The sequence below is a fragment of the Anolis sagrei genome, chromosome 9 (assembly GCF_037176765.1).
Source record: "Anolis sagrei isolate rAnoSag1 chromosome 9, rAnoSag1.mat, whole genome shotgun sequence".
Classification (NCBI taxonomy): domain Eukaryota; kingdom Metazoa; phylum Chordata; class Lepidosauria; order Squamata; family Dactyloidae; genus Anolis; species Anolis sagrei.
Window position 1 is genome coordinate 19415810 of NC_090029.1, and position 26939 is coordinate 19442748.

General features: G+C 45.1%; 1 protein-coding gene across 2 annotated transcripts in view; it reads left to right on the forward strand.

Moving 5' to 3' along the window:
- RBPMS2 (RNA binding protein, mRNA processing factor 2) overlaps positions 1–26939 on the forward strand; it is a 52652-nt gene that overhangs the window by 7951 nt on the left and 17762 nt on the right. For both annotated transcript variants that reach the window (XM_067471318.1, XM_060755593.2), the window contains exon 2: positions 25550–25627. In XM_067471318.1, coding sequence (XP_067327419.1) covers positions 25550–25627 — 78 coding nt within the window. The remainder of the gene's footprint in view (positions 1–25549; positions 25628–26939) is intronic.

Sequence of the window (26939 nt, forward strand, 5' to 3'; positions counted from 1 at the left end):
ACTGTGGACTCAAACAACGATGGATCTGGACTAAGCTTGGCACAGATACTCAATATGCCCAAATGTGAACACTGAGGGAAGGGGGAGAGTCTGGAGAAAATAGATCTTGACATTTGTGAGTTGTAGTTGCTGGGATTTATAGTTCACCTACAATCGAAGAGCATTCTGAACCCCACCAACGATGGAATTGAACCAAACTTGGCACACAGGACTCCCATGACAAATAGAAAATACTGGAAGGGTGTGGTGGGCATTGATCTTGAGTTTTGGAGTTGTAGTTCACCTACATTCAGAAAGCACTGTAGACTCAAACAATGATGAATTTGGGCCAAACTTGGCACAAATACTCAATATACCCAAATGTGAATAGTGGTGGAGTTTGGGGAAAATAGACCTTGACATTTGGGAGTTGTAGTTGCTGGGATTTATAGATTCTGAAATACCTGATGTGGGCCTTAAGCGATTGAGGGGGGGGGGAAAGGAAAGGGCCTGAGGCTGTTAGAAATGCTGGGAGTTGAAGTCCAAAACACCTGGAGGGCCTAAGTTGGCCCATGCCTGGTGTAGACCTATACAATGCCTTTTCCTTTGTTTAATCGAGTTCTGCAAAAAAAAAAGATCGTCAATCATTAGCAAGTTTGTGGAAGTCACATAGGCCACTAAAGCCAAATTGCAAACCTAGTAGGAAAGGTTAACATTTAACTGTTAGTGAAAGAAATACAGAGTTTACAAACAATTAATTAAACGGTTAAGCCTTTTCTGCTAACCTTCCTTCTCTGTCACTTATCAACACTGTAAACAAACAGAAGAATATTCGACTTGGTTTCCCCAAAATGTAAGATCCTCATTTGGAGAAGCTAAAACACACACACACACACACACACACACACACATATATATTTACAGTGGCCTGTAAAAAGTTTATTATCCAAAGGAGACTTTTTTGGGGTCGTGTATTTGCCCTCTTGTGATATTTATAGTCTTCAAGTGACTTGGCTGATTAAACATTTTTTTCCATTGTCCCAGGAAATGCGAGTATCTCCAGTCGAATGTTTACAGTGGGAGGAAAGTCCTCCGCTCTTTGCAAATGAAATGCAAAAAATACAGAATGGGGGACAATGAGGCCTGGCTCGAGAGCACGACGTGTGAAAAAGATCTTGGGAGTCCTCGTGGGGAGGAAGGGGAACATGAGCCAGGAATGTAATGTGGCGGCAAAAAAAGCCAATGGGATTTTGGCCTGCAACAAGAGGAGCATAGTGTCTAGATCCAGGGAAGTCCTGCTCCCCATGCTCTATTCCGCCTTAGTTAGACCACACCTGGAATATTGTGTCCAATTCTGGGCATCACAATTGAAGGGAGATGTTGACTCTAAGCTGGAATGTGTCCAGAGGAGGGCGACTAAAATGATCAAGGGTCTGGAGAACAAGCCCTATGAAGAGCGGCTTAAAGAGCTGGGCCTGTTTAGCCTGAAGAAGAGATATGATAGCCATGTATAAATACGTGAGAGGAGGGAGCAGGCATGTTTACTGCTTCCCTGGAGACTAGGACGCAATGGAACAATGGCTTCAAACTACAAGAAAGGAGATTCCACCTGGACATTAGGAAGAACTATGTATTGTTAAAGGTTTCCATGGCCAGAATTACTGGGTTGTTGTAAGTTTTTTGGGCTGTATCACCACGTTCCAGAAGCATTCTCTCCTGACGTTTCACTTGTATCTATGGCAGGCATCCCCAAAGGTTGTGAGGTCTGTTGGAAGCTAGGAAAATGGGGTATATGTTTCTGTGGACTTTCCAGGGCATGAGAAAGAACTCTTGTCTGTTTAAGGTAGGTTCCACAGATATATAAACCCAATGGTTCTCATTCTTTGGTCTTCCAGATGTTTGTTACCTTATCTTTCTGAGCATTGGCCATTCTGAGTGGAAGTTCTGGAATGGCCTTAGACTGAGAATTACAAGGGTTGAATGAAAAGTAATGCCTCCACCTTTGTTACTTGGGTTTGGATGGGAATATTTTAATAAACCCAGAAATAATCCTGAGAATGTGCTCTTTCACTACCACTATTCACTTTTCCACACAATCACCAGACAATTGGATACATTTCTGCCAACGAACAACAAGTTTTTGAAGTTGACACTGTTTCCTCAACCAGCGTCTCACAGCTCTCATCCTGGGTACCCATCGTGCACTGATCTTCCGATAGCCAAGCACAGCAATAATATGACCCACACATTCTTGTGAAATGCCAGTTATGGTTGAATTTCTCTCTGAGTGATATGACAATCTTCCTGAATCAATCTGTCAATTTACTCGCCCAGCGGCACACAGTACTCACATCAACACAATCACCATAAACAACTTGCATTCCCTGATTAATCTCCGTTGGGGTGACACCTTCTGCTGTCAAGAATTCAATGACTGCACGTTGCTTAAGTCGCATTGACCGACCGTCTGCACAGGGTTCCATACTTCACACTTTAACAACACAACCATTCAGTGCTAAAGCTTTCTGCCAAAATGGAACTGTAGAGGAGAGTCTACTGAACAAGCCAGTACCTGCCGCATACCAGTACTGCCATCTATAGAGGAGTTATGAAGGTGGAGCCATTACTTTTCATTCAGCCCTCGTACTATCATCGAATCATAGATTTGGAAGAGACCACATGGGCTATCTAGTCTAACCCAGTTGTCTTTCTTGTTCATAACTTTGGATATCTTGACCACACTCAGATATTGCTTGGTTTTCCACATTGTCATATCTTAGAGGGCATGGACTGCCCTTTTGGACCAGGTTTGAACCACTGCAGTTCCTCACAGACTGCACAAAACATGAGAAATGCTGGAAATTGTCAGAAGTCTACATTTGGTCCTGAAATTATTCATGTTAAGCCAGTGGTTCACAACTTGTGTGTCTCCAGGTGTTTTGGCCTACAACTCCCAGAAATCCCAGCCAGTTTACTGGATGTTAGGATTTCTGTGAGTTGAAGACCCAAACATCTGGGAACCCACAGATTGAGAACTACTGTGTTAAACAGTATCACAATAGATTGCTGTGAGTTTTCTGGGCTGTATTGCCATGTTCCAGAAGCATTCTCTCCTGACATTTCGCTCACATCTACGGCAGGCATCCTTAGAGGTTGTGAGGTCCTCACAATCTGTGAGGATGCCTCCTATAGATGTGAGTGAAACGTCAGGAGGGAATGCTTCTGGAAAATGGCCATACAGCCCAGAACACACACAGCAACCCAGTGATTCTGGCCATGAAAGTCTTTCTCCCACCCTGGACATTCCACAGATATATAAACTTCACTTGCCTGGTTTCCAACAGACCTCACAACCTCTGAGGGTGCCTGCCATAGATGTGAGCAAAATGTCAGGAGAGAATGCTTCTGGAACATGGCCATACAACCCAGAAAACTCACAGCAACCCAGGGATTCCGGCCACAAAAACTTTTCTCCCATCCAGATATATAAACCTCACTTACCTAGTTTCCAACAGATCCCACAACCTCTGATGATGCCTGCCATAGATGTGGGTGAAATGGTAGGAGAGAATGCTTCTGGAACATGCCCATACAACCCAGAAAACTCATAGCAACCCAGAGATTCTGGCCATGAAAGCCTTTCTCCCACCCTGGACAGTCCACAGATATATAAACCTCACTTGCCGAGTTTCCAACCTCTGAGGATGCCTGCCATAGATGTGGGTGAAACGTCAGAAGAGAATGCTTCTGGAATACAGCCATACAACTTGGAAAACTCAAAGCAACCCAGTGATTCCGGCCATGAAAGCCTTCGACCTCACAGTATTGCGATACTTATTTCAAATACGAATGTCCTCCCCTAGAGTGGGAGTATCATGGCGGCAACCCAAAGAACCATCTCTGGCCACGCTGTTCTCACTCCAGTCCTCATCCACCAGCAGAACTTGAAATAAACAGGCTTCAGAGCTCGATCCGGCCGTCATCTGATTCCTGTTGCAGTTGATATACAACCCTTATCCTTTTTGTTTAAGGAGCAGTTGGCAGTTCAGGCATGGAGTTCTTGAGATATCTTGGTGGCAAATGCCTTCCTGTTATGGGATTGTTGCTCCAACTGCAGCAAACAAAGGGTCTTATTTGGGTCTTTGCTAAATGTTAGAAACCAGGTGGTAATTGGGAGCGAGGAGAAAGGTTTCTTATTCTGCATCGCTGTCATTTGGCACTGCAATCTCTATACTAGGCATTAGGCCTGGGCAATCCATGGTTCTAAAGTACTTACAAAACTAAAGTTCTGGTGGTGAAAACTAGGGGGTGCTGGTGCTTTGCTTCTGCAGTGTTGCTAAAGTTCTGGTGGTGAAAATTTCAGAACTCTAACACAACTTTCAAAATTTCATTATAAATGGCAGTTCCAAATACGTTCTGTCATAAATACCACCAATAATGAAATAATAATGAAATTTTGAAAGTTGTGTTAGAGCAACTGCTTTGGGAGAAGGTCGTCGGGCATCCGGACCATCTGTGTTGTGTGCTTTCTAGCCATGTCTGATTTATGGTGGTCCTAAGGGAGAGGGGGTTGCTTTTATGGAGACCAAACATGCCCATGATCTCAAGTGTTTTTTGCCTTTGAATGAGATTGAGCACATCACTTCAATGCACAGCTGGAGAGCACGTGACGTATGGAAGTGGTTTGAGTATTGGTAACTTGTGGTATCTTCTGCTTCCTTCAGGAGGACCACTGGAGATGTCATCCAAACTCCCATGTTTGGATCTCCCCATTGCTAAAAGCCCAAGTCTTATTTAATAGTCATAGCAATGGCTAGAGGGATATTTGGTCTACCAAATGTTTTGAACTTCAGCTCCCAGAAACTCTAGCCAGTTGGGAAGTTAGAAACATCTGACTGGCCAATGGCTCTACAATAGGTATGGGCAAACTTGGTCCCTGCAAGTGTTTTGGACTCCAACTCCTACAGGCTGTTAGGAATGGTGGGAGTTGGAGTCCAAAACACCTGCAGGGGCCCAAGTTTGCCCATGCCTGCTCTACCCTGTTTTGCTTTGAGAATAAATATGGCCGGCGTTGTAAAACTGCCAGGGAAAAGGTATGCCATTTCACGAAAAGGAAAAGGAAAGGGCCTGAGGCTGTTAGGAATGGTGGGTGTTGGAGTCCAAAACACCTGCAGGGCCCAAGTTTGCCCATGCCTGCTCTACCCTGTTTTGCTTTGAGAATAAATATGGCCGGCGTTGTAGAACTGCCAGGGACAAAGGTATGCCATTTCACGAAAAGGAAAAGGAAAGGGCCTGACGCTGTTAGGAATGGTGGGTGTTGGAGTCCAAAACACCTGCAGGGCCCAAGTTTGCCCATGCCTGCTCTACCCTGTTTTGCTTTGAGAATAAATATGGCCGGCGTTGTAGAACTGCCAGGGACAAAGGTATGCCATTTCACGAAAAGGAAAAGGAAAGGGCCTGAGGCTGTTAGGAATGGTGGGAGCTGGAGTCCAAAACACCTCCAGTGCCCAAGTTTGCCCATGCCTGCTCTACCCTGTTTTGCTTTGAGAATAAATATGGCCGGTGTTGTAGAACTGCCAGGGACAAAGGCATGCCATTGCACGAAAAGGAAAAGGAAAGGGCCTGACGCTGTTAGGAATGGTGGGAATTGCAGTCCAAAACACTTGCAGGGCCGAAGTTTGCCCATGCCTGCTTGTGCTGGTACGGCTGTACCAGGAGCTCCAACTTCTTTTCCTTTCTATTGAGTGTTTGCATGTATTCCAAAGTTCCATGCATTTTGCAATAAGGTGGCTTCCCTTGGTTTGCAATCATAGGGCCAAGGACCCATCAATTATCATTATGTTCTTTAGTTCTGCCCCTTTTTCTGGGTTAGGGATGGAAAAGGGGGACCTCTAGTTCAGTTCACACAGAGAAGCCTTTCCTACAGGACGTGAATTAGTTCCACCTGTAGAAAGCATTGTCTTTTACAGCTTTGCTGGGGGGATCCAGTCCCACAGCTCTACAGACAACTACAGCATAGCCTTTGTTGGGGAATTTAGTTCTACAACTCTACAGCCCGCCTTCGCTGGGAAACAAAGGACTTCTTTTCTCTTGGAAATCTACACAGAGACTTTGGCCTGGTAAGGACCTCTCGCGGCAGCCATAATGCAAATTGGAACCGGGTGTAGGGCCCCATGCCAGCAAAGCCTAAATACAGATGGCCCTAGGAGGGGTCAAGGATTTCCCTTGTAGAAGGAGGAAATCTTGTGGACAAGATTTAAGCAAGCCACCAGTTGATTCAAAGCCTTGAAGTATTTGTTTGATTTATTGAAGATTTAAGCAACAATAAAAACTTTGTTGAACTTTCTAAGTCTTTAAAAGAACTTTGTGTGGGGAAATCCAAAAGGCCTCTCAGCTGAGGCACCCCCGGCGTCCTGTTGGGCATTCAGAAAACATGTCCTCTCTACAGACTCTTTCACAGGCCCAGCGCGTGACAGCACACTGCTCTTCCCTGTTTTGCTTTGAGAATAAATATGGCCGGCGTTGTAGAACTGCCAGGGACAAAGGCATGCCATTTCACGAAAAGGAAAGGGCCTGAGGCTTTTAGGAATGGTGGGAGTTGGAGTCCAAAACACCTGGAGGGCCCAAGTTTACCCATGCCTGCTCTACCCTGTTTTGCTTTGACAATAAATATGGCCGGCGTTGTAGAAGGCAAGCTTGGGCCCTTTCCTCTACAAACCTGGGACCCGCTCTTGGTGTAGCCTTAGTGACAGCAGCACATGGACAAAACCCAAGTGTGAAACATTAACCAGAATGATTGTTGCGCCTTCCATTTGGTTGGGAAAATACAAGAGAGGTGACCTTGGTCCCACCTACAAGTGTCAACCCTGAAGGTTGACGCTTTTAGCAAGTGAATCATCTTCCCCCGTGCCATAATCTTTTCCAGTGAATGCCTCTTTCTTCAACTTCGGTTGTGGGTCAGAGGGGGCAAGGAAGGGTGGAAGTCAATAACAGCATCTCAAGCCAGGGTTGTGGCTGTATTCTGCATGCACAGGAAGCACCATCTTTGCTCTTTTGGAGGAATTCACACAGGAAACGGTCGAGGGAAGGGTTGGACAACTGTAGCCGTTGGATTCTTTTTATTGCAGCACTTATAACGCTCATTGGTCTGTATTTACTTATACTTTGGCGATCCCTGGTAGTTTGAGCATGTGTAGTGTCTGGTAGTTTGAGCATGATGGTCCTCCAAGTGTAGTGTCTTGGCAATGGGTTCAAAGGGTTGTGGAGCTCTTCCACATGTTCTTCCACAGTGAGGGCATCAGTTTCCAGGTGGAAGATGGTCCTGATCAGGGTTGGTTTGACACGCCTTCTGCTTGGCACATTTCTCCCTTTCGTCCTCCATTCGTGCCTCTTCAAATTCTGCAGCACTGCTGGTCACAGCTGACCTCCAGTTAGAGCACTCGAGGGGCAGGGCTTCCCACTTCTTGGTGTCTATGCCACAGTTTTAAAGTTGGCTTTAAGCCCATCTTTAAATTTATTTTCCTTTCATTGTTGTGGGTTTTTCAGGCTATATGTCCATGTTCTAGAACCATTCTCTCCTGACGTTTTGCCTGCATCTATGGCAAGCATCTTCAGAGGTTGTGAGGTCTGTCCTGTGCTGTCCACCAACATTATGTTTCCTGTTCTTGAGTTGGGAGTATAGTACCTGCTTTGGGAGATGGTGATCGGACATTCGGACAACATGGCCAGTTCAGCAGAGTTGATGTTGTAGGAGCGTCACTTCTGCACACTGGCTACAGCTGATGGTCAGAAACTTATAGGAGACCCAAAGTTGCCCACCTCTGGTCTTAACTGTGAGTGAAAATTGTGGATCCTCTAAAGTATTTACCCATGAGGGCATAATTACCCTTAAGGCGCCAGATCCATATACAGTGTTCCTTCACTTATCACAGGTGTTATGTTCCAGGACCACCTGCAAAAGGTGAAAAACCCCTCTCTACATAAACCCATTTTGCCTTAAATCAGAGTTTGGCAAATCGTAACCCTTTAAAGATTTTTGCACTAGAATTCCCATCAGTCCAAGCCAATATAGCCAATGCTGAGAGATGCAGTCCACCAACATCTGAAAGGCCACACAGTACTTAGTACAATATAGTAATATTTAATACTGATATTGTACTATGCTAATAACACAATATATTGTATGTATATATATCTATCTTGTAAGCCACTCTGAGTCTCCTTCGGGGTGAGAAGGGCGTCATAGAAATGTTGTAAATAAATAAATACTTCATTCGCTGTGGAGCTGCAGTGGTGCAATGGGTTAAATCTTTGTGCCAGCTGAACTGCTGACCTGAAAGTCAACGGTTCCAATCCACAAGATGGGGTGAGCTCCTATCTGTTAGCCCCAGCTTCTCATGAAGGGAATATGACAGAAACTTCCCATAGAAGGGTAACACATTCAAGCCTCCCCTTGGGCAGCATCCTTGCAGATGGCCAATTCTCTCACACCAGAAGCGACTTGCAGTTTCTCAAGTCGCTCCTGACACGACGACAAAAAAAATCTATTGGACAGATGGCAAGCTCCCCCGCCCCCCGCCCCCCGGATTCGAACTGCCAACCTTTTGGTCAGCAAGTTCAGCATCTCAGCAGTTTAACCCACTGCTCTAAGACAACAATATTTGTCCATTGAACCAGCATTAATTTTGCATAGACTTGGAGCCCAAACCATGTTAGTCTTGAAGGTACTACTAGATAAAGGTAAAGGTTTCCCCTTAACATTAAGTCTACTCGTGTCCGACTCTGGGGGATGGTGATCCTCTCCATTTCTAAGCCGAAGAGCCGGCGTTGTCCATAGACACCTCCAAGGCCTTGTGGCCAGCATGACTGCATGGAGCGCCATTACCTTCCCGCTGGAGTGGTACCTATTGATCTAATCACATTTGCATGTTTTCGAACTGCTAGGTTGGCAGAAGCTGGGGCTAACAGCCGGAGCCCACTCCGCTCCTCAGATTCGAACTGCCAACCTTCCAGTCAGCAAGTTCAGCGTATCAGCTGTTTAACCCACTGCTCTAAGACAGCAATATTTGTCCATTGAACCAGCAAGAATTTTGCATAGACTTGGAGCCCAAACTTTGTTAGTCTTGAAGGTCCTACTAGGAGTTGCTTTTCATTATTCCTAATCCTATAATGCACTTTTCTGTCCCAGCCTATACTTTTGATATTGTTTTATTTTCCTGATGCAGAACCCTAGCAATGTTTGAAACTCCTGATAGAGAAAGTGGACTTAAAATAGCTAGTAATTCGGCTTGTAATATACACCAGGGTTTTACAGCACAGTTTTTACGAGCGTGGAACTGTTTTCAAACACAGAGTTTTTGGCTTTGTTCGTGGGTCGGCATTTGGTTGGCTCTGATGAAGTCTTGAGTTGCGGCTGATCCTTCTGGCTCTGTTTCAGGCTCTGGGAAGGAGTTACGCTGTAATAAAGGATGCTATCTGATGACCGGGGCACGATTGATCAGCTTTGGGAATCTCGCCCTCGCTAATGCCGACCAATCTTGCTCCAATCTGGAATGTGGCTTGGATACGGGCAAAGCACATTATGCAAACAGACTTTAATCTTCCCCTTCCCGGCTCTTTCGGCTTCCCTGCGAATTATGACCATGTATGGAGAAGACGGGAGGCAGGAAGGTCATGGACCTTGCTAGATGGGGCTCGGCTTCCAGCTGAGGAACGTATACAAACGGCTATCCTCATATACAGAGTAGGAATAGTCCCTGAAAAGTGACTCATTTAAGGTGGAATCAGGTGTCAAACAGGGATGTGTTATTGCCCCAGCCTTATTTTCCATCTTCATCACTATGATACTTCATCTTGTTGATGGGAAGCTTCCCACCAGAGTGGAAATCATCTACTGGACAGATGGCAAGCTGTTTAACCTCAGCAGTCTGAAAGCCAAAATCAAGGTCACAACAACATCTGTTATAGAACTCCAATATGCTGATGACAACATCATCTGTGCACATTCAGAAGAAGACTTACAAGCCACTCTAAACACCTTCGTGGAAGCATACGAGAAGCTCGGCCTGTCATTGAACATCGAGAAAACCAAAGTGCTCTTCCAGCAGACACCAGCCAACACCTCCCCAATGCCAGAGATACAGGTTACTGGTGTAACATTAGAAAATGTTGACCATTTCTGCTCCCTTGGCAGCCCACTCTCCACAAAAGTCCACATTGACACTGAAATACAACACCGCCTGAGCTCTGTGAATGCAGTTTTTTTCTGAATGTAGCAGAGAGTGTTTGAGGACCGGGACATCCGTAGGGAGACCAAGGGGCTTGCTTATAAAGCTATTGTCCTCCCAACCCTGCTATATGCCTGCAAAACATAGACTGTCTACAGACATCACATGCAACTCCAGGAACAATTCCATCAGCGCTGTCTCCGAAATATTCTGAAAATCTCTTGGGAAGACAGGCGGACAAATGTCAGCGTGCTGGAAGAAGCAAAGACCACACCAGCATTGAAGCAATGGTCCTCTGCCATCAACTCCGCTGGACCGGCCACGTTGTTCAAATGCCTGACTACCATCTCCCAAAGCAGTTGCTCTACTCTGAACTCGAGAACAGAAAACGGAATGTTGGTGGACAGGAAAAGAGATTTAAAGATGGGCTCAAAGCCAAACTTAAAAATGGTGGCATAGAAACTGAGAACTGGGAAGCCCTGGCCCTTGAGCGCTCCAGATGGAGGCCAGCTGTGACCAGCAGTGCTGCAGAATTTGAAGAGGCACGAATGGAGGGCGAAAGAGAGAAACGTGCCAAGAGGAAGGCGCGTCAAGCCAACCCTGACCGGGACCGCCTTCCATCTGGAAAGCGATGCCTTCACTGCGGGAGAAGATGCAGATCAAGAATAGGGCTCCACAATCATTGCCAGTACACCGATCTTGGAGAACACTCCTAGTTGGACAACGAGGGATCGCCTAAGTAAGTAGTCCCCTCAAGAGAGGTAGCAACAGGGGCATTTTATTATGTCCGCTCCTATTGGGGCTTTGACACTAAAAAGTAAATGCCAAGGCTGGTGCTGGCTCCAGAGAAAACAATCAGAGGGACTCCCATTACTTGGTATGTTTGTTTAAATGATGCACAGATGGAGCCAGAAAAGATCCATCCCCAACTTGCTTTCAGAAGTGACTTCTTGGTGTTTCATGCTGAGGCTAATGACTGATTTCCTGATATTCCCCCGCACCTTTTACATAGCCCTCGCTTCCTGTATGAATGCTTACGCAGAATGAGGAATCACTTCTGAATTGCCTCTATTTCTGTTTGATTGTGTTGTGGAGGGAGACTTTGTGATCGCAGAGTTGGCCACATGGATATTTTAACAGACACTTGTAGATTAATTTGTTGCATTCACTTTATTCCATTGTGATTCCCATTTCTGAATTGTCGAGATGAAAAACTCATTTCTTCCCTCTATCACAGGCATGGGCCAACTTGGGCCTTCCAGGTGTTTTGGACTCAAACTCCTATCGTTCCTAACAATCTCAGGCCTTTTTCTTTCCCTCCTCATTAAGCAGATGAGGAAGGAATTTATTTATTTATTTATTTGGGGCATTTGTATCCCGTCCTATCTTGTCCTCTACAGAGGGAATCAGGGCGGCTAACAACCGGCACACCATGGTGCCCACAACCAAAATGATAAATATACAATTTAAATAAAAACAATATAAAAACAGTTTAAAAACACTGGGTTGTTGTAGGTTTTTTTCAGGCAATATGTCCATGTTCTAGAGGCATTATCTCCTTGCTTGCCATAGATGCAGGCGAAACGTCAGGAGAGAATGCCTCTAGAATATAGCCATATAGCCCGAAAAAACTTACAACAACCCAGTATAAAAACATTCAAACAATCTGTCCTGAGTTGCCCTTCAAAAACAGCCTTTATACAATTTTGGGTTTGTTTTTTTTTTTTTGTTTTTTTTTTTTTGTCGTGTCAGGAGTGACTTGAGAAACTGCAAGTCGCTTCTGGTGTGAGAGAATTGGCCGTCTGCAAGGACGTTGCCCAGGGGACGCCCAGATGTTTTGATGTTTTTACCATCCTTGTGGGTGGCTTCTCTCATGTCCCCACATGAGGAGCTGGAGCTGACAGAGGAAGCTCATCCGTGCTCTCCCCAGATTCGAACCTGCGACCTGTCGTACAATGTTGAATGTAGAATTAAATGCTCTACTTCAGCAGACACAAATGATAAGCAAATGCAATTGAAAAGTGCAAAAGAAAGCAAGGAAGTCTTAATACAGACACAAGTTAAAGTCTCTTACAAAGTCCCAAAAGAAACAGCAGTCTTCCATCAGACAACGGGTAATGATCACTAAGTCCTTAGCAGAAGACACAAAGCAAGTTCCATTGGAATGAAATCATCAGTATCAGGGTCGTTGTTACCAGCCAAAGCGGACTGCTCCTGCTTCTGATTTATAGCCCTGAATTCCCCACGCAGGAGGTGCTAGGGTGTCTCCCAATTAGCTCGGTGTTTTTAGCAGCTATTCTAGCTGAACGCTGTCTGTGCTCTGTCTCTTTTCATCTCTCTAGAAATATTGGCACTTTCCAAACCTCATTGTCTGATTCTTCTTCTCCCTCCAATTCCTGAGCACTTCCCTCTTCCAAAGATGAGGAATCTCTAACACAGTCACCCATTTAAGTCATCGTCCTAAAAGCAGTCCGTCAAGTCCATTAAAGCCACTGCTTTGCCAGCAAATCAGCCTAGTCTGCAAAGGCCTGATCCCATAGCCAGGATTTCACTTGTTTCCGAAAGGTCAGGAGGGATGGAGCAGATCTAATTTTGCTTTGGAAGGAGTTCCACAGTTGAGGAGCCACCACAGAAAAGTCCCTGTCCCTTGTCCCCTCCAAACGCAATTGCGATGATGGGAGGAGAACGAGCAGGGCCTCCCCGGATGATCTTACAGTCCTAGGTGGATCGTAGCGGGAGATATGTTCGGACGAGTAAACTGGGCCTGAGGCTCTTAGGAATGGTGGGAGTTGGAGTCCAAAACACCTGGAGGGCCCAAGCTGGCCCATGCCTGCTATAACAGAATCCACAGGTAACTACTGGGATGGTTTTAATGCTTCCTCTCTGCTATGTTTGCTGGAAAATGTAGGAAGTTGCTTTTTTTGTGTTGGGTGGGCACCTATTACTATTCTTTCTGTGTTATTCCACCTGACATCTGTTGGGAAGTAGCAACCTGCAATGAAAGGACCAAGGCATTGACATCTCCAGCCCATCCTCTATTCCCGTGGTTCTCAACCTGTGGGTCCCCAGATATTTTGGCCTTCAACCCCCAGAAATCCTAAAGGCTGGTAAACTGGCTGAGATTTCTGGGAAACAAATGAAACAGCAGTCTTCCATCAGACAATGGGCAGTGATCACTAAGTCCTTAGCAGCAGACTCAAAGCAGGTTCCATTGGAGTGAAAGCATCAGTATCAGGGTCGTTGTTACCAGCCAAAGCGGACTGCTCCTGCTTCTGATTTATAGCCCACACAGGAGGTGCTAGGGTGTCTCTCAATTAGCTTAGTGTTTTTAGCAGCCCACAGGTTGAGAACCAGTGCTCTATTCGGATGTCAACCAGCAAAGCAAGTGCGAATGTTGCAGTTATCAAGTTTGGATAGCCCTTAAGGAAAGGGCCCGTGGCTGTTAGGAATGGTGGGAGTTGAAGTCCAAAACACCTGGAGGAAGGGCCCAAGTTGTCCCATGCCTGGTCTAGCTCATTCGGTTAATTAAAAATCCACAAATTTAAATATGTCATGCTTCCAAATTGTATTTTGGGGCTCTGCTCTTGCGGTTCATCCTGATTTGTTATATGGGCCCCGGAAAGCAGTATCGCTATTGTTTGTGGCACACCTTATGGTCATAAAGCCATATCCTTAATTCCATTGGCAGACATCCAGTTCTAGTCTTGTGTGCTGCTGAGCTGAACATCTCTTCTAGGCTGCAAGTCTTTGAATGCTTCTTAAACAAGCAGAGGTAGCTTGGCTTAAGAGCCGGGAATTGCCTGCCTATAAGGGAGATGTTTTGCAAATCTTACTCTGATTTCTGTCATACCTGGAAAAGGACAAAATCGGAATATACGAGGTTCAAATGCAAAGTAATGCCTCCACCTGCATAACCCCTTAACAGATGGCAGTACTGGTATGTAGCAGGTACTGGCTTGTTCAGTAGACGCTCCTCTACAGTTCCATTTTGGCAGGAAGCCTTAACAGAAAAAGTAATGCCTCCACCTTCATAACTCCTCAACAGATGGCATTACTGGTGTGCGGCAGGTACTGGCTTGTTCAGTAGACGCTCCTCTACAGTTCCATTTTGGTGGGAAGCCTTAGCATTGAACGGTTGTGTTGTTAAAGTGCGAAGTATGGAACCCTGAGCAGATGGTCAGTCAATGAGACTTAAGCAATACATGCGGCAGATATTGATTGTTCAGTAGACTCTCCTCTACAGTTCCATTTTGGCAGGAAGCCTTAGCGTTGAACGGTTGTGTTGTTAAAGTGAGCCTCCAATGGTGCAGCAGGTTAAACCACTGAGCTGCTGAACGTGCTGATGCATGAAAGTATTTATTCCCTTATTGTGTCAGAAGCAAAATGGGATTACAGTTAAAATGTATTTTAAAAAGAACACAGACAAAGTTTTAAAACTTGCATTATACTAGATTTCCTTTGACCAGAAGCTGGCCACTTGCAGTGCCTCTGGTGTCACTGTTAGAAGGTCCTCCATTATACATGTGGCTCAGGCTGCCTTGGAGTCAGTGGTCTGTGGTTTGCTCTTCTCCACACTTGCATGTCGTAGGCTCCACTTTGTAGCCCCATCTCTTAAGGTTAGCTCTACATCTCATGGTGCCAGAGCACAGTCTGTTTAGCACCTTCCAGGTCACCTAATCTTTTGTGTGCCTAGGAGGGAGTTTCTCATCCGGTCTCAGCCACTGATTGAGGTTCTGAGTTTTAGCCTGCCACTTTTGGACTCTTGTTTGCTGAGGAGTTCCTGCAAGTGTCTATATATATCTTAGAAAGCTGTTTCTTGATTTAAGATGTTGGTGTGCTGGCTGATATCCGGACAGGGCATGGGCCAGAGATGTCAATGCCTTGGTCCTTTCATTATTGGCTGCTACTTCCCAGCGGATGTCAAGTGGTGGTGCAATACCGGCTAAACAATATAATTTCTCCAGTGTTGTAGGGTGTAGGCATCCTGTGATAATGTCTCATTAAGAGCCACTATTTTAGCGTGGTGAGATGTATCCCACCCTGGACATACGTTTTCAGCAGCAGAGTAGCAAAATGCAAGGGCAGATGTCTTCACTGTGTCTGGTTGTGATCCCCAGGTTGTGCCAGTCAATTTTCGTATGATACTATTTCTGGCGCTCACTTTTTGCTTGTTAGTCAAGCAGTGCTTCTTGTAAGTCAGAGCGTGGTCTAGAATAACTCCCAAGTATTTGGGTGTGGTGCAGAGCTCCAGTGGGATTCCTTCCTACGTAATCTTGCAACATCCTATGAAAGTGAAAAACCACAAATTGTTGTTTTTTTAAAAAAACAAACCTTTAATATTAATTAGAATGCTGCATCAATTGAATTTCACAAATACCGCACAGTCAATATTTTTAATCATACGACATATCCTCGAAACATCCAACTGTTTTCTTGTGATGAAGGAACTACAGGAAAGGAGATTCCACCTGAACATTATTAAGAACTTGTGAGAGCTGTTCAGCAGGGGAACTCTCTGCACTGGAGTGTGGTGGAGGCTCCTTCTTTGGAGGCTTTTAAGCAGAGGCCAGACGGCCATCTGTCAGGAGTGCTTTGAATGAGAGGCTGTTAGGAATGGTGGGATTTGAAGTCCAAAACATCTGGAGGGCCCAAGTTGTTCCATTCCTGGTCAAGCTCATTCAGTTAAACATCCACAACTTTAAATATGTCATCCTTCCAAAGAGCAAGATGGATGGATGGCATCCTTGAAGTGACTGGATGGACCTTGAAGGAGCTGGGGGTGGTGACGGCCCACAGGGAGCTCTGGCATAGGCTGGTCCATGAGGTCACCTAGAGAAGACAATGATACTGAGGAAAATGGAAGGAAAAAGGAAGAGGGGCCGACCAAGGGCAAGATGGATGGATGGCATCCTTGAAGTGACTGGATTGACCTTGAGGGAGCTGGGGGTGGTGACGGCCAACAGGAAGCTTCAGCATGGGCTGGTCCATGAGGTCACCTAGTGAAGAAAATGATACTGGGGAAAATGGAAGGAAAAAGGAAGAGGGGCCGACCAAGGGCAAGATGGATGGATGGCATCCTTGAAGTGACTGGATTGACCTTGAAGGAGCTGGGGATGGTGACGGCCGGCAGGGAGCTCTGGCGTGGGCTGGTCCACCTAGAGAAGACAACGATGCTGAGGAAAATGGAAGGAAAAAGGAAGAGGGGCCAACCAAGGGCAAGATGGATGGATGGCATCCTTGAAGTGACTGGATGGACCTTGAAGGAGCTGGGGGTGGTGACGGCCGGCAGGGAGCTCTGGCGTGGGCTGGTCCACCTAGAGAAGACAACGATGCTGAGGAAAATGGAAGGAAAAAGGAAGAGGGGCCGACCAAGGGCAAGATGGATGGATGGCATCCTTGAAGTGACTGGATTGACCTTGAAGGAGCTGGGGGTGGTGACGGCCGACAGGGAGGTCTGGCGTGGGCTGGTCCAGGAGGTCAGGAAGAGTTGGAAACGACTGAACGAATGAACAGACAACACCTTCCAAATGACATTTTGGGGCTCTGCTCTGGCGGTTGGTCCAGATTTGTTATATGGGCCCAGGAAAGTGGTATCGCTATTGTTTGTGGCACACCTTACGGTCATAAAGCCATATACTTAATGGCCATTGGCAGACGTCCAGTTCTAGTCTTGTGTGGTGAGCTGAACATCTCTTCTAGACTGCGAGTCTTGAAGGCTTCTTAAACAAAACGCCAGCAGATGTAGCTTGGTTGAAGAGCCGGGAGTTGGCCGTCCTTAAGGTAGATTGTTGACTTTTAAGGTAGTTGTAGTAAATGTCACATTTTGCAAAGGAGCAGGTGTGGCTTTCCTTTCACGTGGCCAAGAATGAAATAGCACGTCAACTCCATCTACATGGTTCATCTCTGGCGCACAGGACAGCAAATGTTGACTCAAGCGTTGAGGGAAGTGAAGTCTGAGAAGCAAACAGATCTCAACCGGATCTTGGGAATCCAGCTCTCCCTTCTTTAAAAAGAAATCCCGTTCTTGCCTTATAAAGTCACAGCCGAGCCTCGCAAGACCTCTAATCCTTTTGCGACTAAGGGCTGAGATTCTTGTCTCTAGCTAATAAATTGAACGTATTTGGCCCGAGATGTGTTGGCTTAAGTGTCTTGCACAAAATAAGTAGGTCTCAATATCATTTCGTACCTTGAGTGAGTCTGGCAGGATGGCCACATTTCCTACACAAGACCCTCTTCTCTTTGCAATATACCGTACAGGCAGTCCCCAAATTATGCACAAAATGGGCTCTGTAGGTTTGTTCTTAAGTTAAATCTGTTGTAAGTTTAAAAAATGTAACTTCAGCCATATGTGTGTGTGTGTGTGTATTTTTATGTGTTTGTGTGTATATGTATATTTATATATATATATACTAACTGTACCCACCACGCCTTGTTGTGGCCAACCTTCCCTTCCTCTTTCTCTCCTTTCTTTCTTTCTTTCTTTCTTTCTTTCTTTCCTTCCTTCCCTCCCTCTTTCCTTCCTTCCTTCCTTCCTTCCTTCCTTCCTTCCTTCCCTCTTTTTCTTTCCCTTCTGTTTTTCCTTCTTCTTTCTTCCTTCTCTACCTGTTTCTTTTCTTGCTTCCTTTGCTCTTTGGTTCCATCCTTCCTTGTCTCCTTCCTTCCCACCCTCTTTCTCTCTTTCATTCCTTCTCTCCTTCCTTCCCTCTTTCACTTTTTTATTTCATTCTCTCCCTCCTTCTCTCCTTCCTTCTCTACCCTTCTTTCTTTCCTTCTTTAGCTCCTTCCCTCCTTCTTTCCCCCTTCTCTCCTTCCTTCCTTCTCTACCCTTCATTCTTTCCTTCTTTATCTCCTTCCCTCCTTCTTTCCCTCCTTCTCTCCTTCCTTCCTTCCTTCCTTCCTTCCTTCCTTCCTTCCTTCCTTCCTTCCTTCTCTACCCTTCTTTCTTTCCTTCCTTCTCTCCTTCCCTCTTTCTGTCCCTCATTCCTTCTCTCTCCTTCCTTCTCTCCTTCCTTCTCTCCTTCTCTCCCTCCTTTCTGTGTATGTTTTGTATGTGTATATGCATATATGTGTGTATATATGTGTGTTTGTGTGTGTGTGTGATATGTGTGTGTGTGTGTGTGGGTGTGTGTGTGGGTGGGTGGGTGGTTTTAAAGTCTCTTCTGCTGTGGTTTTCTGTGTTTTTATGAGTGAAGGACATACATTGGGATGTTAGGTGTATGCTGTCCAAATTTGGTCTCAATCCGCCCAGTGGTTTTGAGTTATGTGAATCCCACAAACGAACATTACATTTTTATTTATATGAGATAAATGCTCTGTTCGTTTATTGATTTTGTCATGTGGGAGTTGTAGTTGCTGGGATTTATAGTTGACCTACAATCAAAGAGCATTCTGAACTCCACCAACGATGGAATTGAACCAAACTTGGCACACAGGACTCCCATGACCAACTGGAAATACTGGAAATGTTTGGTGGGCATTGACCTTGAATTTTGGAGTTGTAGTTCATCTATATCCAGAGAGCGCTGTGAACTCTATTTATTTATTTCGCGCATTTCTACCCTGCCCTTCTCAACCCCCGAGGGGGGACTCAAACAACGAAGGAGCTAGACCAAACTTGGCACACATACTCTATATGCCCAAATATCAACATAGATGGAGTTTGGGGGGAAATAGATTTTGACATTTGGGAGTTGTAGTTACTGGAATGTATAGTTTACTTACAATCAAAGAGCATTCTGAACTCCACCAATGATGGAATTGGGCCAAACTTCCCACACAAAATCCCCATGACCAAAAGAAAATGATGTGACTGAATGGCCTTAAGGCAGCATTTCTCAACCTTGGGGTTCGGGACACAAGGGGGTGTCAGAAGGGTTGCCAAAGACCACCAGAAAACACAGCCATAGTTTTGTCGAAGGCTTTCATGGCTGGAATCACTGTGTTGCTGTAGGTTTTTTCGGGATATATGGCCATGTTCTAAAGGCATTCTCTCCTGACGTTTCGCCTGCATCTATGGCAAGCACCCTCAGAGGTAGTGAGGTAAAAACCTACAACAACACAGCTGTAGTTGCTAAGCATGGTGCAAAATTATCTCTCTCCTCTTTGAAACAGGAGGAAGTGCTCCGAAACCATTTTCTCTCTGTTAGCAGTGTTCGGAAAGCATGCCACTGCCACATCTGCGTTCACAGCTGGATTCCTTCTGGGTCTTGGTGGGTCATCTCCAAAACAGCTTCCCGTTCTCCTGTTGCCTGTCCTCACTACGGGACCATAAAGGTAGCACGCTCTTTGAGGATGCTGGTACCAGAGTCAGGCTTCTCTCAGTTGGCCACGCTTACCCACAATGTGTTACCAAGTTGTTTGTGCTCGGCTGCACAAAAAGGTTTGACTGTCATATGGCATAAAGGCAAAATGTGCAGCGTGGACCATGCGTGGCTCCCCCATGCATTAGGAGTGAGGCAGGCTAACCCATATTTGGAAGCAGGGGGATGGAAACGAGCGCTAATACTCAGGCAAGATTTGTTTCTGTTCTTGTAGACAGTTGATCTGCGTCATCAAGAAAAACATTGATTGGTGCAACGTTTATGTATGAGACCCGGCACTTGACTGATTAGATGGCTGGCTATTGGGAATGATAGTTCTGGGTGGAAAGAGCTGACCAGAACAGAGCTGACTTGTCCTTCAACATTGTGCTCCGGAGAGTTGAGCCGCTTGCTTCCCAGTGACAGTCAACATTGTTTGCTGAACTTTAATGCTTTCCCTGCTTCTATAGTTCAGACCCCCAGAGAAGCCCGTCCTGGTCCCATCTTAACTGTGCTTGACACTTCCAATAGTTACTTTTCAGGTCACTGCTGTTTAGTGCACGTGTCTTCATCGGCTGCGTTCAACTCCGCTATCTAAAGCGAGACCTAGAAATAATTGGTTTTTACGCTATTTCTCAAGCTGGGTGTCAGGACCCATAGAGGGGTTGAGAGGGGGGTATCAGAGGGGTCACCAAGATCATCATGTTTATGGGGGTTCTGTGGGCCAAATTTGGCTCAATTCCATCGTTGGTGGGGTTCAGAATGCTCTTTGATTGTAGGTGAACTATAAATCCCAGCAACTACAATTCCCAAATGTCAAGGTCTATTTTCCCAAACTCCACCAGTGTTCACATTTGGGCATATTGAGTATCTGTGCCAAGTTTGGTCCAAATCCATCATTGTTTGAATCCACAGTGCTCTCTGGATGTAGGTGAACTACAACTCCAAAACCCAGGGTCAATGCCCACCAAACCTTTCCCGTATTTTCTGTTCGTCTTGAGTGTTCTGTGTGCTGAGTTTGGTTCAATTCCATCATTGATGGAGTTCAGAATGCTCTGTGATTGTAGGTGTACTATAAATCCCAGCAACTAAAATCCCCAAATTTCATGATCTATTTTCCTCAAACGCCACCAGTGTTCACATTTGGGCATATTGAGTATCTGTGCCAAGTTTGGTCCAGATCCATCATTGTTTGAGTCCACAGTGCTCTCTGGATGTAGGTGAACTACGACTCCCAGACTCAAGGTCAATTCCCACCAAACCTTTCCCGTATTTTCTGTTCATCATGAGTGAGTGTTCTGTGTGCTGAGTTTGGTTCAATTCCATCATTGATGGAGTTCAGAATGCTCTGTGATTGTAGGTGAACTATAAATCCCAGCAACTTCAACTCCCAAATGTGAAGGTCTATTTTCCCCAAGCTTCACCAGTGTTCACATCCCCAGGATGCTTGCCATAGATGCAGGCGAAATGTCAGGAGATAATGCTTCTAGTATATGGCCATATAGCCCGAAAAACCTACAACAACCCAGTGATTCCGGCCATGAAAGCCTTCGACAACACAGGATCCAAAGCCTTTCTTCAGTCACTGTTTAACTTCTCGTTTGTATACAATCCAAGTTTATTTCATCCACAGCGAGAGATGGGCACGTGCCTTTATGAATACGAGGCTTAATTTAGTTGCTACGTTTTCTGCAACGAGCTGTTGAGTTAGCAACTAATCTTTGGTTTTTGGAAGGTTCCGAATGTTCCCCTTCCGACCATTTGTTTTGCAAGGGCTCTGTGTGTTTTGATATTGCACAGAGAGCCTTATAAGTCCGGTGCTCGAAGCCGATGCCGCAGCCTCGCATTCCATCCGCCTGGCGTCAAGGCGCTCCAGCTGCATCATCTCCCCGGTTCTGGGATGGGCCTGACAGCTGGCTCTGGAGAGCGGCAAGGACCGCCAGGCCTTATGGAGATGCATCGCGAAAGGCTTGTGCACGCTGCTCCCAGTTCAGCCCTTTGTATTCCATCACTTGCCGACTCTGAGGATACCGTGCCCTTTTCGCCTTAAGAAGGTGGACTTCTAAATAGACATAATATTATTATTACCATTGTAAAAGCAGATGGATATTTATTTATTTATTGTTTATTTACGTACCGCATTTGTATACCACCTTTCTCAGCCAGAGGTGACTCCAGGCGGTTCACAGTCAGCAGCGATTTTCGAAGGTTTGTTGAAACCACCAGGTCTTCAGGCTCTTACGAAAAGAGGGGAGGGATGGGGCCGGTCTTATTTCTCCAGGAAAGGGTGTTCCAGAGGCGAGGGGCCACCACCGAGAAGGCCCTCTCTCTCGTCCCCACCAACCATGCTTGTGATGGTGGTGGGAGCAAAAGGAGGGCCTCCCCGGAAGATCTTAAAGTTCACCCTGGTTCATAGAGGGAGATGCGATCGCGAAGATAGGCGGGGCCCGAATCATTTAGGACTTTATAGGTCATAACTTGCACCTTGAATTTGACTCGGCAACTTATCAGCAGCCAGTGAAACTGTTTTAAAAGGGGCGTTGTATTCTCCCGATAGTTTGCTCCAGTAAGGAGGCTGGCTGCCACCCGTTGTAGCAGTTGGAGCTTCCGGGCTGTCTTCAAGGGCAGCCCAACGTAGAGCGCATTGCAATAATCCAATCTGGATGTAACCAAGGCGTGGACCACGCTGGCCAAGTCAGACTTCACGAGGTATGGTCGTAGCTGGCGCACGAGTTTAAGTTGTGCAAAGGCCCTCCCCACCACCGCCGACACCTGAGCATGAAGTGACACCGTTGAGTCCAGGAGGACCCCCAAGCTTCGGACCTGCTGCAGTTAAAACAATTATAAAAACAATTCAATATTTTAAATGTAATATAAACAGTATAAGGACCAAGTAGCAACAGTCACTACTGACTATGGAACAACACACTGGTTCAAGACTGGGAAAGGCTTACGGCAGGGTCGTATACCATCACCCAACCTATTCAACTTGTATGCAGAACACATCATGCGATGTGGGGGGCTTGACAAAAGCAAGGCTGGGGTGAAAATTGCTGGAAGAAACATTTAACAAACTTAGATATGCAGATGACACCACTTTGATGGCCGAAAGAGAGGAGGAGCTGAGGAGCTTTCTAAGCAAGATGAAAGAAGAAAGCGCAAAAGCCGGGTTGCAGTTAAACATCTTAAAAACGGATAATGCCGGCTCTTCGTGTTCAGCTTGTGGTCTACTACTAGATGCATAGACTATTTACATGATAGATGCTGCTTATCTATATTCTATATTACTTCCCTTGGATATGGACACTAAGTCTAGAATCAACTTAGCTTTTTCAGCTGCCGCATCACATTGTTGGCTCATGCTCAGCTTGCAGTCTACTACTAGATGCATGGACTACATTATAGACATTGCTTATCTATATTCTATATTACTTCCCTTGATATAGACACAAAGCCTAGAATCACATTGGCCTTTTCAGTTGCCGCATCACAGTGTTGCCCAGGGATGCCCGGATATTTTACCATCCTGTGGGTGGCTTGTCTCATGATCCCACATGGGAAGCTGAAGTTGACATGAGCTCACCCCGTCTCAAGGATTTGAACATCTGATCTTCAGGTCAGCAGTTCACCCAGCACAAGGGTTTAACCCATTGCGCCACCATGGCTTAGATGCAATTTTGTGATGATGGAGTTGTGCCCTTTATGGAAAACCCTTGGGTTCAGATGTGGGGGTCACCATTAGAAACTACACTGAGCCGATCTGCCCTGTGTGCAGCCATCCCAGGCAAAGTGTGTTCCATTCCAGCATTTCTTTCTTCATCGGGACCAAACCTGAACGACTGCCATCTTGGACTTGGACGCCAGCCATCTCCGGATTGACTTGTTGAGGCCTGTGCCAGGTCCCTTTGGAAAGAGCCCCGTTGTTTTGCTTTTTTTCCACTGTGGTCCTTTTGAGCAACACGGACATTGTCATGCCTTATGAAGATGCAAATCGCGCCCTCGTTCAGGGCCAAGGGCCGAAATCTGGAATGGTTGATGCAAGAGGAATGGAACGGAGGCTTCCTAAAAAGTAGCGGCGCCATCTGATTGGATAATGAACAACGAAAATTGTTGCAAATAACCTTACGTTTGGTTCAAAGATTTAAATTACTGGTTTTAACAAAAGTCACTCTCGAGGGCTTTTTAATAAGCCGACTTCATGACTATATTATTAAGTAATTTATATATATTTTCTAAAAGTATATAATACGTTAAGGGCCAAATTGCAGTGGATTGCAACCTTTGAAGTACTTGAAAAACAAGTGGATTATGGGGTCAGTGTATTGTCAAAGGCTTTCATGGCTGGAATCACTGGGTTGTTGTAGGTTTTTCGGGCTATATGGCCATGTTCTAGAAGCATTCTCTCCTGACATTTCTCCTGCATCTATGGCAAGCATCCTCAGAGATTGTGACTTGATTTAAGACATTGGTGTCCTGGCTGATATCTGAACAGGGATGGGCTGGAGATGTCAATGCCTTGGTCCTTTTATTGCTGGCTGCTACTTCCCAACAGATGTCATGTGGTATGATATCGGCTAAACAATATAATATATCCAACAGTGTAGGGTGTAGACATCCTATGATAATGCTCCATGTTTCATTAAGATCCACACCCACTGTTTCAGCATGCATACTCGGCAACCAAGTAGCAAAGCGCAAGGGCAGATGTCTTCGCTGTGTCTGGTTGTGATCTCCAGGTTATGCCAGTCAGCTTTTATATGATATTATTTCTAGTGGTCACTTTTTACTTGATGTTCAAGCAGTACTTCTTGTAAGTCAGAGCATGGTCCAGAGTGACTCCCAGGTATTTTGTTGTGCTGCAATCCTCCAGTGGGATTCCTTCCCAGTTGATTAGGAATCAGCTGGTTTTTCCTGTAATAGGCAGTTAGAGCACCTAAAGCTTCGGAGAGCTTCTGTTCAACCACTTCAAAGTTCTTTGCTTGAGTGGTGATGGAACAGTCATCAGCATAGATGAAACTCTGTTTCTTCTGGCAGTGGCTGATCATTTGTATGGATGAGTTAATTTATATGTAACACTAGTCGTCACCTGCCACACATTGCTGTGGCCCACTCTAGTGGTCATGGGGGTTCTGTGTTAGAGGTTTAGCCCAATTCTATCATTGGTGGGGTTCAGAATGCTCTGTGATTGTAGGTGAACTACAAATCCCAGCAACTACAACTCCCAAATGTCAAGATTCTGTTTCCCCCAAACTCCACCAGTGTTCACATTTGGGCATATTGAGTATTCATGTAGAGTTTGGTCCAGATCCATCATTGTTTGAGTTCACAGTGCTCTCTGGATGTAGGTGAACTACAACTCCAAAACCAAAGGACACTGCCCACCAAACCCTTCCAGCATTTTCTGTTGGTCATGGGAGAACTGTGTGCTAACTTTGGTTCAATTCCATCATTGGTGGGCTTCAGAATGCTCTTTGATGGTAGGTCAACTATAAATCCCAGCAACTACAACTCCCAAATGATAAAATCAATTTTTTGAGTGAGGGACATACATTGGGTTGTTAGGTGTCATGTGTCCAAATTTGGTGTCAATTCATCCAGTTGTTTTTGAGTTCTGATAATCCTACAAACGAACATTACATTTTTATTTATATAGATAGAAAGAAGTGCGCATATCAAGGTCCTGCTATTTAAACAGTGGGTTGTTGCTAAGGGTCCAAGGTTGACAAGCGAGAGTTTGCTATTATCTGTGTCTGGTTGTGACCCCCAGGTTGTTGGAGGTTCTTGGCTTCTCTTTGGATTGTATCTCCAAACTTCTGAGAGGGATGTCGCATGCTGTCATCACCATAGATATCAGTTGTTACTACACAGAACAAGTCTGTAACCTACTGGGCCGATTTCTCTTAAAACTATTATCCAAAGGACAAATTTGCTAGATCAAATGTCTTAATAGCTGAAGAACCTTAAACTATGGATGTCATAACCATTGTCATGTACCATAGATGTATCTGAGATCTGAACCTGCTTGGTGTCCTTCTTCTCTCCTAGGTACGGACACTATTTGTCAGTGGCCTTCCTGTGGACATCAAACCCAGAGAGCTTTACTTGCTTTTCCGGCCATTCAAGGTGAGTAGATGGAAAGGTTGAGGGATGTAGCTGTTGGTTGACTTGTGAAGTAGGTTGGCAGTGAATTAAAACAAATGTTTAGGAATGGAACAATAATTAAATGAAAAGTTAATAGTCAAGCATCTATAGCTAACTGGGTGTGGGATATACACATACACACACACACACACACCATTCTGGCAGGAAGGGGTACTTCTTTCTTTTATATTCTATTTTTATTCTTAAACCTTCTGTGTCACCTTTCTCATATTTGTTTGTTGCAGGATTCAATTATAAATGTTTGTATATATCTCTTTGATGTATAACCCAATACTGTAGTCAGTATGTAGCTTCAAAATAATCTCCAGACGACTTCCAGGAATGTATCTTCTAACTTGACACGAGACTCCGATATATTAGTTGAAACAAAGAAATGTTTATTTATGAATTCTTGTGCACATAAAGCGAATTTGTTACACAGTACTTTACTTCAGTTCCACCTGGATATTGTTACGTCTGTCTTTTACTTTTGTGAATACATAAAACTGATACTATATAACTTTCAGAACAGTTTAACATGTCAACTTGGTTAGGTAACTTCCTATTCTTTCAAATCTAATTCTTTTTCAGCTTTCTGACTAGATAACTTATATCTTATAGACACTTCTTTCCATCAATATTCTGACAGTAACTTATTCTCATAGGCAAAACCTTCATTATATGAGAGGGTTGAATGAAAAGCAATGCCTCCACCTGCGTAACTCCTCAACAGATGGCAGTACTGGTATGCAGCAGGTACTGGCTTGTTCAGTAGACCCTTCTCTACAGTTCCATTTTGATGGGAAGCCTTAGCATTGAATGGTTGTGTTGTTAAAGTGTGAAATATGGAACGACTTAAGCAACATGCAGTCATTGAATTCTTGAGAGCAGAAGGTGTCACCCCAAAGGAGATTCATCAGAGAATGCAAGATGTTTATGGTGATTGCATTGATGTGAGTACTGTGTGTCATTGGGCGAGAAAGTTTAAAGATGTTGAGGTGGGAAGATCTGACTTGCATGATAAAGAAAGAGTTGGATGTCCTGTGACAGCAACCACCGAGTTTCACAAGCAAAAGGTTGACAGATTGATTCAGGACGATCGCCGTATCACTCAGAGAGAATTTCAAGCATATTCGGCATTTCACAAGAACGTATGGTTCACATTATTGCTTTGCTTGGCTGTCAGAAGATCTGTGCATGATGGGTACCCAGGATGAGAGAACGGTGAGACGCTGGTTGCGGAGACAGAATGTTGACTTCTTCTGTGACGGCTTCAGAAAACTTGTTCATCGGC